Source organism: Fulmarus glacialis, unplaced genomic scaffold (assembly GCF_000690835.1).
Source record: "Fulmarus glacialis isolate BGI_N327 unplaced genomic scaffold, ASM69083v1 Scaffold50949, whole genome shotgun sequence".
NCBI lineage: Eukaryota > Metazoa > Chordata > Aves > Procellariiformes > Procellariidae > Fulmarus > Fulmarus glacialis.
In genome coordinates, this window is record NW_009232348.1 from 2,209 (window position 1) to 16,515 (window position 14,307).

Sequence of the window (14,307 nt, forward strand, 5' to 3'; positions counted from 1 at the left end):
AATATTGTAAGAAGTAGTCACCAACTTCTTGAAACACACTTGTAAGAAACATGGTGTCTCATACAACAAAAAGTTTTTAAATTGCAGCCTCTTAAAAAAAGATTACACAAATTCATGGACAGTAGTGAACTCCATGAACTGTTAATATCAATATCAAGAAACTGATATTAGTGTATATTTCTGTTAATTGTAATAATGATGGATACTGGGTGAGTATGGGGGGGATGGCAGAACATTGCCAAGCTCATGTGTCTTACTCAGCATCACTTCATATTGCCATAGTCAGGGTTGGAATACTGGCCTGAACCAGTAGGCCATTTGTTATGTAAATAGCTGTCCTGTTCAAGCTTCCTGAGCATGTGAAAACTAATCTTATTTCCCTTGAAAGATGAAGCATAATCACTGCTTTAGAAAACAGGAAGTACTGTATAAGTCAAGTAATACAGTGCTGTTCCTAGTTATTAGTAACTTGGGTCTTTTATGAGATCTCCTTTTCTGTGATAAATCAATACCTACATTTATTTACAGTCAAATTCTTCAATTCTCTCCAGTGTGATGATACTAGGTCTTCAGGTTATGGCAGTTCAGTTGCTATGTCCTCTGAGCAGGAGAGAGTGAGTTCAGGTTGAAATGTGTGGCTTTTAGAACCTGTATGTCAATATAAAAACCTTGTCACAGCTTGTCAAGTATCTTCTTATGGAGAATTACATTCAAAGACAAGCAGTTTTATGTTAACAATCATGGAAATACACACAAGTTTAATGTAGGCTGTCTAGTCTCAAACATTGCCTTCATAGTTTCAGGCTCTGTCATTTTTATATGAACTTGAATGAATGATATTTCTCCATCTTTTGAAGAGGCTCATGAGCCTCTCTAGGAATTAAGAAACTTAATTGCGTTTGGTGGTTTGTCCATAAACCACATTTAATAGCCTTTCAGGGACTGAATATTAATTTGCTTGAAAATATCACTAGGAAAGAATTGTTTCCTCCTGTCTCTCTAGTTAGCACCATAGACAGAAAGGGTTACTTGTTTGTGACTATTGATATTTTTTCTTAATTGTTTGACCAACCATAGTTCTGGGTTTTGCTATGCAATCAGTATCTTGAGGCTTCAGAGAACCATAAGGTAGCACTGAGAAAGGTATAATAAAGGGATGGTATCTGTTTAACTTGTATTTGCTCTCTTGTGGTGATGCTGCATTATTGTGAAGCTCATGGCAGAAAAACCTATTTTTCTGTTTACAAGACAATGCTACATCTATTGGGAAGTTACAGAAGCTTCTATAGCACAGCATTATTGCAGATAGAGGTGGGTGTGGTCTAGTACTAGCCTATTGATTATATTGAAAATGAGGGAACTCTGATGGGTTTTGGTATGACCGCAGATTAGAACTAAAACACAGGAAAGAAGCACTCTCCCTGACCTGCTTGCCTTTGTTTTACACACAGGCATGAGAATGAGTTATGGCTAGAAAAACTATTTCTTCCTCAGTTTTTTGCATAACTACCTAAACAAAAACTTCAGAGGAGATTCTTCTTTCTCATCCTCTTATGGATGAGAGGTAGGTGAAGGGGAAGCATGGTCTATGCCCAAAAGAAAAAGAATGGGAAACTAGGCCTGGAGTGGTGAAGTTACTTAACCTTATGCCAGAATATATTAAACTTGGTTATGTTCTGTTGCTTTAACTATAGCTACTAGTTCACTCAAAGTAGCAATGAAGGAGTATTTATTGTTTAAAAGACATGCTGAAAGTAGCTCATAAAAATACTTTTATGTATGATCATACTGAAGTTCATTTCACCTGCATGAGAATATTGTCCAAAGCATAGCCAGATAGGAAGACCTCAGGAGGAACTAATCTGTGTGTTAGGAGATGGTTGGACTTGTGTTAGAAGAGCTACCTCTGCAAAGTCCTGCCTCTAACTGTTCTGGTAGCTGTTGTCTTTTGCATTGAGAGTAACACTTCAGAGAGCCTAGTGAACAAGGTTAAGCAAACTTCCTTTTATGCCAAGCAGTGCTGAGTCTGGTATTAATGCAAGTAGTTGCCTTCAGAGTAGTTGATCATCATTGTGATAAGCCTCTGAAGCCATATGTTGACTTGTAGGACTGAAGTGACAAAACTGTTGTTGTATTTATCTTCAAGCTAGCCAGCCCTTTCTTTTGTAAGCTGTAGTACGTGTGGAGGACACTGATTCTAGCTGTCTGTTTCTGGCAAGCTTGGCTGTTGTTTCTCTCCTGAATGCAAGGTAGCTGATACAGGTTATCCTCTCCAAACCCTTCCAGACTCTAAAAAAACTGTCTGGGTTGCTGTGTGGAAGTTCATTATTACCCTATTGTCAGCATGTGTTACAGAACTGTAGATGTTTGGACATATTCTTTGCAGCAGTATCCTTAGAAATAAAGCTTTATCTTAAGTTCAGAAGCAAACATGAAGGAATATGGATCATTACTAACTAGAATAGTTCTAAATGTGCAGTGGTAACTTCAGGAGCTTCAAGATAGAATATTGTGAAAGAATTGGATGGACTCTGAAGCCAGTGGAGAGCTCTCATTGTTCATGGCTGATGAAAACATGATGATACAGTAACAGTATTTAGGCTTTTTCTGTGGGAAGTCAGGTATGAAATGACATGTTTCTGTGGACAAAGACATCTGATACACAATTAGCACTGATTACTGATATGAAGGCTGGCAAGCAGTTTTTCTAGACTTCATACTGAATTATACAAACACTGAGACTGGAGAGCTGAAATTGGGGGATGTTTGACTCTTGGTCTGGTTCCAGTTAGCATACTTGTATTGGCATATGACAGCATGCTGGTACAGTGCCGTTTCCTCTTCTGCTTACAGTATGCTCTGTCAGCATGCTGACTATGCATCTTAATCACAAGTTCTGGGGAGTTCAAAACAGATGGGAAGTTTGTTTTAATACCTTCAATGCATCTGATCTGGGTGCCCTCTGGAAACACTTAGCTCTGTGCCAGTTAGTGGCTGTTTCTATGCAGAAGAAAAGCAGCCCTAAGACAAACACATCTGTTTTCTCAGCCACAGCCCTCAGCAATGATGGTGTTCCTTTCACCTCAGCAGTCTACCAGCCTGAATACTGAAGACGTTAGTGAATGTTTTTGGTGTAACAAGAAAACTTAATCATATTATCACAGTTCTTGGAAGAATCTTCAAGACTTATTAGCCCTCTCACCTAGCTGGTGAGTCAGTGCTTCCCAAGGCGTCTCTCTCATGAAACAAGTGCCTACCTTCTGGAGATGAGAACTACATATATTTAAAGGCTAGTCTCTCTTGGGTGTTCTAGCAATAAAGTTGTGTCTCCAGTTTGATTGCCTGAACGTGTGAATTGCTCTCTGCTCTTCCAAGGTAGGCAGAGCGGGCAGCTAGCTTATTCAAGCTGTTAATGTCAATATGAGTTGTAGACCCTGGCTTAGCTTTAATTCCCGTCCTGCCAAAACAAGGTGAACAGCTGCAGCATGCGTATGTAGTGCAGATGGGCTTAAATTCAAGGAGAGTGAAGTGTAAGCATGTTTTCTTTGTGGGCTTTAGTCTTCATAAACCTACTTAGTAGAACTGTTAGTTGTAGCTGAAACCACCTAAGTCAGTGTATGTGCAGTGATTTCTACAAATATGCTTTGGGGGAGCTTCCAGATTGATGTTAGGTGATGCGCAGGGTAGCTGCTGTGGAGCAGACAGATGCTGTTAGCTTTATGTGCTTCCCAAACCAGTTCTTTTTGGCTCCTGTAACTTGCAGAGGAGTAGCAATCAGACAAAGTAGCTACCATCTTTCGGATATAGGAATCTAGTTATAAAATACGAGGTTCTGAAAAGCTGGTTTTTGTCAGCTTGGGTCTTCCCCTACTGAAACTAGTAATTATGTTCTTGGAGACTAGTATCCTCCAACTTAATTTTGAACTGATGACTTTACAGTCCTCTGTCCTAATACAGTTAATGATTGCCATTCAGGGCTCAGGGATAAGAACTTGATAATACTTGCCTAGTTCCCTGGTAAAGGAGTATGAAGAGCTTCCTGTGTGCCATTAACACCAGTGTGAAACTGGGGCATACACAGCCACAAAGAAATAGAGGATACAGCAGCATAATGGTCTTAGTTTTAGATGAATTAGCTATCTTATTTAAGGAGGTGGTGCAAAATAACTTGATTTTCTGCTTGCTATTGGGTGACTTTGCTACAGTCTCTTCTTTCATTGAAGAGTGTGTTAACATGGCGGAAACACCTCTGTGTGATAAGTTTATCCATGGTGGCATTATGGCATTATCGGTGAGACAAAGTGGTAACATGACCTGTTTATATCACACAGGCAGATGTTATGTAGCACTGTTGCAGAGATGCCTTGCCGAGATTTAGCAGTTCTTGAAAATCTTGGTGCATTTTACATAGTCTGGAGATCTAAATAGTTTCACAAGATCAAATGTTTGTCTCACAACTGACAAATGTTCCCTATGGTTGTGTTTTAATAAGATGAAATTTTAGGGTTCTGTGGCAAAGATTCCTAGCTGATCCTGTTCCTGTGGCTCTACTACCAGTGACACTTCAGAGGGAATAATGCTGCAGGTGAAGTAGGAAGCTGTCAAACATGTCATCACAGAAGGTAGCAGAAAGGTGACTTTGCTAGGAATGTTAGCTATATCTCTCGAGCTAATGAGGAATTAGGAGATAACCAAACTAGGATAAGAATTACTAAGTGCTCGCTGCAGGATTGTTAATCTTCCAGGTAGAGACTAAAACAGTGAGAGTCACGCTTCTTAACTTCTGAACAGTTGTCTAGTACACTCAGCTTCTAAGACAGGGAGGAGAAAGTGGGAGTAACTTTAGAACACTGTAGCAGCTTCTCAGCAGTATCAGCTCTGCTGTTTATGTAGTCTGAAGCATAACCTCATGATGAAGAAATGACCTTGTATTACTGGTTCTGCAGAATGATGGCTCATTTGGTTTCTTGTGCCTATCCGGAAAAGTGCAGAGATAAGGAAGTGACCCTGCGTAGTATCAGGTAACACTCATTTGCATAACTCCCACATTAGATACTCTAGTAAATCTTGCCATACAAATTACTGAACTGAGTATATCTGGCTGTTCTGTCTTTTCTCAAATGGCTAAACTAGTGTCACTTCTTTACAGGTGCTGTTGATGGAGTGGTTAATGGAGATGTCTATCAGGTAAGATAGAAGTATGCTGTACTTAGAATGTGCTGTTCTACTCTGAGAACTTTACCTTAATTTAGACTAATACTTCCCATTTCTTGTCTCTAACGTACTTTTATCTCATCTCTGAAGAGGAACGTCTATTCTGATAGCTCATCTCATAAAGCTGTTAATGCTCTTAATATGTCCCTTCTCTGAACTTGGAGGCAACTTAAAGCAGCAGTCCATTTTGAATTGTGGCTTAATAGGACATAACCACTGTAAGCATTCTGACAGGCTCTATGGTATGACTTAACGTTGACTTGCTGCTGGCTAATAAGCTGAAAGCATGCTCTGACTACGTAGTTTAAAGCAGAGTTTTCTGAATTGCTTGCTCTTTAAGGATAATTCATGTGTCCTGGTTGTCTTATCAAGATTGGTCTTAGAAGGAGCTGACTGAAAACATTATACACTTCTTAGTGACATAAAGTTGCATGAAATTAAGCTGCTGGCTAAATAGCTCAATCGTAGTATGAAAGTATGTTAGTCAGCCATGGTAATGACAAAAGGAGGAGATACTTGATTTATTAGTGTTAGGGAGGAATGAGGCATGCTAAGGCAATCACTGTGTTGTAACTGAATTTCACTAAGGCATTGTCATTGCCTGGTATCAGAGTTGGCTGGATAGCCCTGATTAAATGAATGCATGGGCAGGGGGCAGCATATGAGCTATACTTCTCCATAGAGTTTTAAGTGAACACTGAGCTTTGTGGAGACACAAACAGCTTTCACTGCTGCTAAAATTTTTATATCCTCACCATTGCTCTGAGATTGATGGGAAAACTGTATCTTACTGGCTCTTTGTGCTTCCTTATACAACAGAAGGTAGATGAAATATCTTGATTTTGTGTTTGCAATTCTAAGTGACGAGCTGCTTTGGTTGATAGAGCTTCCTCTTAATGAGGAAGAACAGACTGAATGGGCTGTGTGTAACTTTTGTTTTAGCTACCTATAACTAGTTTTACCCTGCAACTGGCCAATTTATTTTGTTTTGGATTGAATGTGAAGCCTGGTGCTTTTGCTCCTTCTCTTTGCATTCTCTTTATTGAGGGCTACAGGAGGTCCAAAGAGGGGCAAGACGCAGCCAAATCTGTCATTAGCTGCAGTCCATCTGGTGCTGTCAGGAGTGGTATTTCTCAGGTCTGTTAAGAGTAGGGTGAACCAATAGAAGTTGTTGGACTTGGAGTATCTTCTGTGGCAAATAGCACAATATTCATCAGCTTTGCGAATCTGGTGTATTAATGATAGGCCTATTCATTGCAAGCCTTTAAGCTATTATATAGCAAGAAGTATGCTAGTACTCATGCTGTTGTGATACTTAAATGTTGAAATGCCTCTTGTGTTCTAAGCTGCATACAACAATTCAAATCCTCTGATGTCTGTAAAGGACGCTGGCTTTTAAGTTTGCAAATGTCTGAAGTAGACAAATAACATTAAAAAACATTTTAAACTCCTATGCACAAAACCATAAAAAAAAGATTACTTTCACAGCAAATATTTAAAGTGAAATGAACTGGAGGGTCTCTAGGCCTACGCTGCATAGTGAGGTGCTAGGCATTGTCTTCTGCTTTCTTCAGGCATAGAGCTCTGGCACAGTTTGACTTCCCAGTCAACTTGAATTTGTGTTTGACCCCTGACTGCTAGAGGCAGTCCTGAATTAATTTGCTTCAATCCTGCTGCAATTTGTGGCAAGACGTTTTTCATGTTAATGGAGGAAATGCGGTATAACATCAGATGAATGTGTAATGTGCTCAGTTCAAATAGAGTCTAATTTTATGTAGGTTGCAAGCAGTTATTTGAAATACTCAGTTGTCATGTATAAATGACATTACTATTCCTTCCCTTTAAGGAGAGTAATGGTCCAACGGACTCCTATGCTGCCATATCCCAAGTAGATCGACTGCATTCAGAACCGGAGAGTATTCGTAAGTGGAGGGAGGAGCAAAAGGAGCGCCTGGAGCAACTTGGTAAGGAGGGTGTTTGTTGCAGTAGTGTTATTGCTTGTGAATAACATAGCGGTAGCTTCTTAAGCAGCAGAATTCTCAACGATGGCTTGTGGCTCTTGGGAATCTAACATGCTTCTTGAGTTTGAGCAGCAAGTCTGGGTGAGTCTTCCAGTAAGCAGACTTAATACTGGTATAGGAGTCAGCAAGCAAGTGGCTCTCTGAACCTTAGGAGTATTCATGTGGCCTGCCCTTTACTTACAAATAAGCTGACAGAAAATGAACAGCTTTTATCAGCAGAAAAGAGTGAATAAATACTGCAGCCATCAGCATTTTTTTCAAAGGATAAAGATTGCTCATTTTATAATTGCTGAGGCCATCTGTTGTCACATGGATCTTAGTCTAATAGCTATGTTAAGTAATGGACTAGTAACTAAACTAAATACAGCTGTCAAATGCAGTGATATCTACCTGTGGACAGCTTCTAAGAGCCTAGAAACTGGTGTGCTTTCTCCTTATATTAGGGAGGAGGCTTTGTGTGAAATTGTTAGGACAGCACCTTCTGCACAATGTGATTCTGGTTAGAGCTGAGCCTGTTGCTCCTCTTCTGGGCTAGTTATAGTGGATGAGCTTGTCCTGAACTGTAGGCTGGGTGTAAAGGCATGCTGAGTGCCAGGCTCCCTCACTTTGTCTAAGCACAGAGGCTTTACTGAGCTTTGTTCTAGCACTAGCATGGCAAGGTGACCATTTCTATTTTTGAACAGTTTGCCAACAGACTTACTGAATCTGAATTAGACTACAAATGCCTATCCTAAACTGAAGAGGCCTGTCCCAGTTATGCAGCACCGGCATTCTGTTTAGCGAATCTTCTGAATGTTCATGGTATTTAGAGTTCTCAATCAGGCCTAAATCAGGAAATCTCCTAACCCTTATCTGAGTAGATCAAGCAACTGTCTGCATTAGAGTGCACCCTGAGCCATCAGCTGAAATGTTAGCAAGATCCAGCTGGAACAAGCATGACTGACAAATCAATTCTTAAATCTTCAGATGCGAACTCACGAAAGCAGGAAGCAGAATGGAAGGAGAAAGCAATAAAGGAGTTGGAGGAATGGTATGCAAGGCAAGATGAAAAGCTCCAGAAAACAAAAGCAAGCAACAGGTAATGTTTCTCCAGCCAGCTGAAGAGTTACGAAAGTAATAGGGAGATATGAAAGGCTATGAAAATGGGGGAGAGAGGTTAGAATACTTCTAGTATGTCCTAAGGCACTAGTCCTTCATTAAAGTAACCTCTCCTACTAAGAAATGGGTCTCCAGTGGTAGACTATCTCTTTAAGTTTTCTTAGAATCTAGATTAAATGTCCAAGAGTAGCAAGAGAAAGCATTAAGATAATGAACCAGAATTACTGAAGATTCCTTAAGACACAAAGTTTGAACGTGGCCAGAAAAAGTTTTAGTTTACCCACTTGTTCGCATGCTGCTAGCTGCACAGGTTTTCAGTGACTGTAATTACCTACCTTGAGACTAGCAGTCTTGCTTGCTATCTTTAGAACACATGGAAGTGGCCTTCTAGTTAGTCTTTGCTACAAGTTATTTCATCAGATATCTTAAAACCTTTGGCTGCTCCTTTTGGAAGCATTTGAGAAATAACCTGACTCAGTTCTGCTAGTGAAGAACTAAATGCTGACTGTGTCTGTGTTGGGTTTGAATTGTCTAGTTATGGGCCCTGGGGCAGAAACTAATGACTTGGCTGCTAGTCTAGTAAGCTCTTATACTTTCTTAGAGGTTCCCTGTGGAATTTTGACTTCAAGCTATGTAAAGGTAAATATGATAGTACTGACTTAATACCACTTAGATCTCTACTTCTGACCTAGGGCTGCCAGTGTCATTCTGTCCAGGTAATCATCAGGGCTGTTTTATACTTTGGGAACCCACAGACTTCAAGATGAACTGTTTTTTTGAAAGGCCAGCAGGTTTGTCTTGAGTAAGAGTCCTAGGTAGACTCTACTTCTTACTAAAGGAAGAAAGGAGGCCTACACTTCCTACAAAACTATGGATTTGACACTTCTGTTCACTGAGGTACAGTCTTTTGTTTGGGCCAAGAAAGGGAAACAGGATTGGCACTTTTCTAGTTGATGGCCAGAGCTCATGATACCCCCATAGCTTTATTGTGGCCCGTGTTTGAGTGCAGGGTATGCATTCTGGAGTAGGGTCCATTTAACAAGTGTTGCGCAGAAGGAGTGGTTGGCATTCTCATCAACCTGGTGAAATCTCTCTCCTAATGGTAGCTTCTGTCCCCTGGAAGTAGCCTAATGCTAACACTGGGACTCTAGTCCTAAACTAGCTGGTCCCAACTTCTAGGATGTAGCAGAGCTTTTGTGTTGCCCCTCTGAGTCGGGGGCTTAATTGATACATTCCATGTGGTAGCTGCTTTCCTGTTACAGTAAGTCTAGGTGATACAAGGTTAATGTGCTTGTTAAAACTGCCTTCAGCTGTGTTCCGTACTTCTCATTCTTATCTCTTTTCTCCTGCCTGCTTGCCTGCCTGTTGGACTACTTGCTACCTAGGGTGGCAGATGAAGCTTTCTACAAACAACCCTTCGCTGACGTGATTGGTTATGTGTATGTTGCTTAACTGCTAATTCTGTTTGCTAGTCAGCTAGGTAACAAGGAGAATCAGAAATAGTGCTGAATATTTGAAGGTGACTTCTGAATATTTCAGGGCAGTGTAAGTTAATATAAGTAAACAGCCTTTACTTTTTGGACTGACTCTGATCTGTAGTATTAAGTGCTGTTTTCCTGCAAGGATCACATACACTGCAGAACATCCAGCACTTTCAGATTAAGTCATGTAGTGTACATAACACTGGAATTTTGGTAATGACTTCAGTAGTCTTTAGATGTGGGGGTTTACAGTTGTTTCCAGGCCAGTGAACACTGTTTAGCAGGATGCTTTGCTGGGTATGTGGGTTAGTGTCTGCAATCTCACATGGGTGCTATATTTAGACCTAGTTACTTCCACAGAGAAGCACAATGTTTAACTCTGCATTCTCTGTAATAGGCATTGAGCTCCTGAGCTGTGCTTATTTGCCTACATAATCAGAAAAATATTCAAGTAATGCTTGCACATAAAGCTCCGCAAGCCAAGGAAGGTGGAAAGGAATCACCTGCCATACATCAGGTAGAAGAGGTGTGTGCATATAGAATTAAGATGCTATTAGAGAACAGATGAAAAGTACAAAAAGGTGGTATTGGAAAATCAGCATTAGCTGCTGGGAAAACGTTTAGGAACAGCTCTGTGTAGACATTTTACCAGCCTAATGGATCAATGAGAATACAGCCATGACTTTCAAGCCCCCATGAGCATGTAGTTTCCGTGGGGTGGAAGGATTGCAGTATTCATTGGCTTGTTCATGTGTTTTAATTTCTTCCCTTAATTTGTAGACTTGAATTGAAAGATGGCCGTATCACAGATTCTAAGGTGACACCTTTAGAAGGTGTATTGGTGAGCCATGGTGTGGCTTTGAGTGCATTAATATTGAAGGTTCCCTGTGGAATTCATTACCTAACTGTAGGTGGCTGTAAACCAAGACTTGTGAAATGATGGATTTACAGGTGGTGTTTGACTTTTCTGAAGTTTCCTGGAGTTGATTTTGATAGATTTTTCCAGTAAAACCCTTATTTTCATATATCCAATGCAAATGTGCAGTGTAAGTGCTGCAGAATAAAATTTGGCAGCCTGTTTCCTGAATGTAGGCTAAGCTAGTAGTGCATGTTCAGCCAGCTGATCATCTGCATTAAACTCATTCTCATTTTCTATATTTGACTTAAACTTTCTCTCCTTGTTTCTTTTCTTCTCTTCACCTTTAAGCACAAACATAAATCATCCTTGCTACAGCCTAGAACAGTTAAGTAAAAAAATCTTCACTGCCCCTTAAAAGTGTCATGTCACATAAAGTAGCAGTGTTGTAGTGACCCTTGTCTTCAGTGGTGTCTGTAACCTTATCATCCCTGTGAACAGTGCTGAACACCCATGGGAGAGTCATCTTCACTGCTTTTTCTGTACTGCTTGTTGGAGTAGATGGATTTGGTTTGATCTCCTGATGCTTACTACTTTTGCACTCAGGCAGCTACCAGGGCCTCACAGTTCATGTAAACTAGATGCTGGAGTGTTATCCATGCATTGAAGCAATGGCAACAAAGCAATGGCAACATAGCAATGCCAAAAGGATACAGCTGAGAAGCCACTAGCACTAACCTGTACACAATGTAAAAAGCCTCCTTATAGTCTCCTTATGGTGAGAGCAGGCGAAATGTGTTTATCCTGTGAGCTGACCTCAGATGAGTCATCCCCTCTGCCAAGATATGCTTTAGTCTATGGCACCCGCAAGCATGGGATTCATGACTTAAGTTCCTTTTGATTCATGCTGCTTCACTACAGCATTGGGAATCATAAGCAGATAGTTTTATGATGGCCTGTAGGCCTTGGGGCTGATTTAAATCCTCAGATGGAATCTGTGTTAAGACATGCTTGCAGGGAGTTGTAAATTTCCAGTTGGCAAGTGTCCAATATAAGCCATCAAGTGGCAGAGGCTTATCTAGTTAAGACTTGGGCATTTCTCCAAAAATAAAATGCCTGCATAGGAGTACCTTACTTCCTGGCAGTTTATGTGGTGACTCCTTAGGCAAAGACTCAATAACTGTTCTTAAACCAAACACCTGTATTCCAACATTTTACACAGCAATCCTCTGCACTGCTTGTGCATAGCATACTACTGCAACCTACTTCCATCTGCAGGGTTGGGGTAGTGGGAGCTTAAGTAGCCATAATGTCCACAAGCAGCTGTCAGGTCACATTTCTTATGAAACATGCTGAAAGAAGCTACATCCTGTAAGAGGAAGGAGTGCCTTATATGTTGGGCATTAACGCAAGGTGCATTGCATTGCTTTTAGGGCAGCTGAAGAAGCCTTTGTGAATGATGCAGAAGACATTTTTCCGGGCACTGAGTGGGAACGTGTGGCTCAGCTCTGTGACTTTAATCCCAAGTCTAGTAAGCAGGCAAAAGATGTGTCCCGCATGCGTTCAGTCCTGATCTCACTCAAGCAGGCTCCGCTGGTTCGCTGAAGGAAAGCACAATGGAAACACTACAAATGCAATATCTTAACCTTACTCAGAGAAGCTATGTTTGCAGTAATTGGATTAATTGTTTCAATGTTTTTTTGGACCAAACCTCACGATGTATCTAGAGCTGATCATTGATTGCATGTTCTTCCTCATGTTTCCCTTCTGTGTCTGAAATGGGAGAACCTCCAAAACTGTAGTCTCTGTGCTGTTGTGCACTGAGATGTCACTTCCCACATTACTGATATTAAAGATCTGTTAAACAGCAAAATGTGTTGACTTTGGATGAATTAAGCAGCTCTCCTGCTCCCTTTCGAGAGGGGGTGTTTGAATTGAGTGTGAGCAAACATTTCTCTTAATTGCTAGTGCGTTCACCTTGCTGGTGACTGACCAGCCAGCAATGTTCCTGGTCTCTGAGAGACTGTCCTTGTGTCCATAAGCTTTCTTAAAGCACTTGAGAGCTTTAATTTAAAAACTGCTTCCCTATCCAATTTATCACACAAGATAGGAGCTCTGCGAAACTGGAGCAGCAGGCTTGTTAAGGAGCTTATCTCACTTCTAGCAGAACTGAGGACACTGCCTTCTGCAGGTAAGCAGTCCTGTGTAATTTTCTGCTGTCACTCCAGCTGCAGATCTTAGGCTAGAAATACAGTACAGGGCACTGAGTAGTTAAAGCCTTTGATACTCTGCTGCATATTCTGTTCTGCCATGTATTCAACGCTGGCTTCATATGTAAAGTCCTGTTGTGCAGAGGCTGTTTGGGTGTTTTTAAACTGTGTTCTTGTCCTTACTGACTCTTGCAGACACTTTCTCCCATCAGGGTGGTGGATTGGAGATTTGGAGAGCAAGAGAAAGGAAGACTTGCTCTTATTGCTGCTCATCTACTGGGTTGGAGCTCTGTCTGCCAAGGTGGTTGAATTTGAAACAAACTGATCCAGAAAATCTCTATTCTGCTGCTTCCTTGGCTCTCTGATCTCACCCAGCATTTACAAGGGCTGTATTCTAGTCTTGCTCTGATAAGACTTACCTTAGCTGTCTATCTTGTAAGAATAGTCTGTTCAGTCTCATACATTATTTCACTATTTTAATCAAAGATACAGTAGCTTAACTAGTGTGTTGCAGAATTGCTTTAATACCTTTTGTGTACAAGCTGGAAGGTTAGTCCAAACAGTTTGAAGAGGGCTGCAGATGCAGATTAAAACTTACTAAGGTTCAGGGGGTTGCTGCACAGCAACTGTCTTACTGGCAGCTGTGTCTCTTTGGTGGGTAAGATATTGAATAAATGGTTGCCAGTTGGGCTTCAATAGTTAAGCTGTACTTTACTGTTGTGTGTAGTGACTGGAGCTATTCTCATGTTTGCCAGTGTATTCACAAGCTACGGATGAGTTGTGATGAAAATGATATAGACTACAAGTTTAGAAGCTTAATTCCATGGAAGATTAAAGCAGGTGAGTTCAACAGGACTGAAGCACAGAGCAATATCCATAGAATACTGATACTCAGTACTAGCCTTGACCAATTACGTGTTCACCTTGACTGAAAACTTCCTTTCTTCTACTCACCCCAAAGCTCTACAAACAAAGGCTTCTAAAATGAATTGGTAATTTAATAAAGAAAATTCCACTGTATTAAATATATAATGTTTCTACTAAATTTGAATTTAGAGTAGAGGGATTCCTGCACACTGAGTTATGGGACTGATCACCACATTGTCCTATCTCATAGACATTTTATCTGTGCTAAGGGCATGGGTTTGAGCTGTAATCCAAGAAAGTAGGCAAAGACTCTCAAATTCAAGGCCAAAGCAATGTTACAGAATTTAAAGCAGTGTTTTATAAGCTGGGCCTGCAGGGGCTAACAATGTGTGTGTGTTTTTTTTGTGTACACCATCTAGCAGGAACACTTAACAAGCAGCTCTGTGGGTTTTGGTTAACTCCTCTAGCTCTTGTGGTGAGGTTTTGTAGATTCTCTCTTCTGCCTTCATTTTATATTCCAGTATGCTACCTCAATCTGGACGAGGGGATCGAGTGCTCCC

At 40.7% G+C, this 14,307-nt stretch overlaps 1 protein-coding gene across 1 annotated transcript; it reads left to right on the forward strand.

Annotated features, from left to right (window-relative positions):
- Window positions 1-4,234: 4,234 nt before the first annotated feature.
- On the forward strand, window positions 4,235-12,543 carry CLTA (clathrin, light chain A). The gene is made up of 7 exons (XM_009584849.1): window positions 4,235-4,304; window positions 5,150-5,187; window positions 7,061-7,178; window positions 8,202-8,313; window positions 9,719-9,772; window positions 11,022-11,057; window positions 12,104-12,543. Exons 1-7 carry the CDS (start codon window positions 4,235-4,237, stop codon window positions 12,273-12,275), a joined length of 600 nt encoding a protein of 199 aa, XP_009583144.1. The 3' UTR covers window positions 12,276-12,543.
- The last annotated feature ends 1,764 nt before the right edge of the window (window positions 12,544-14,307 follow it).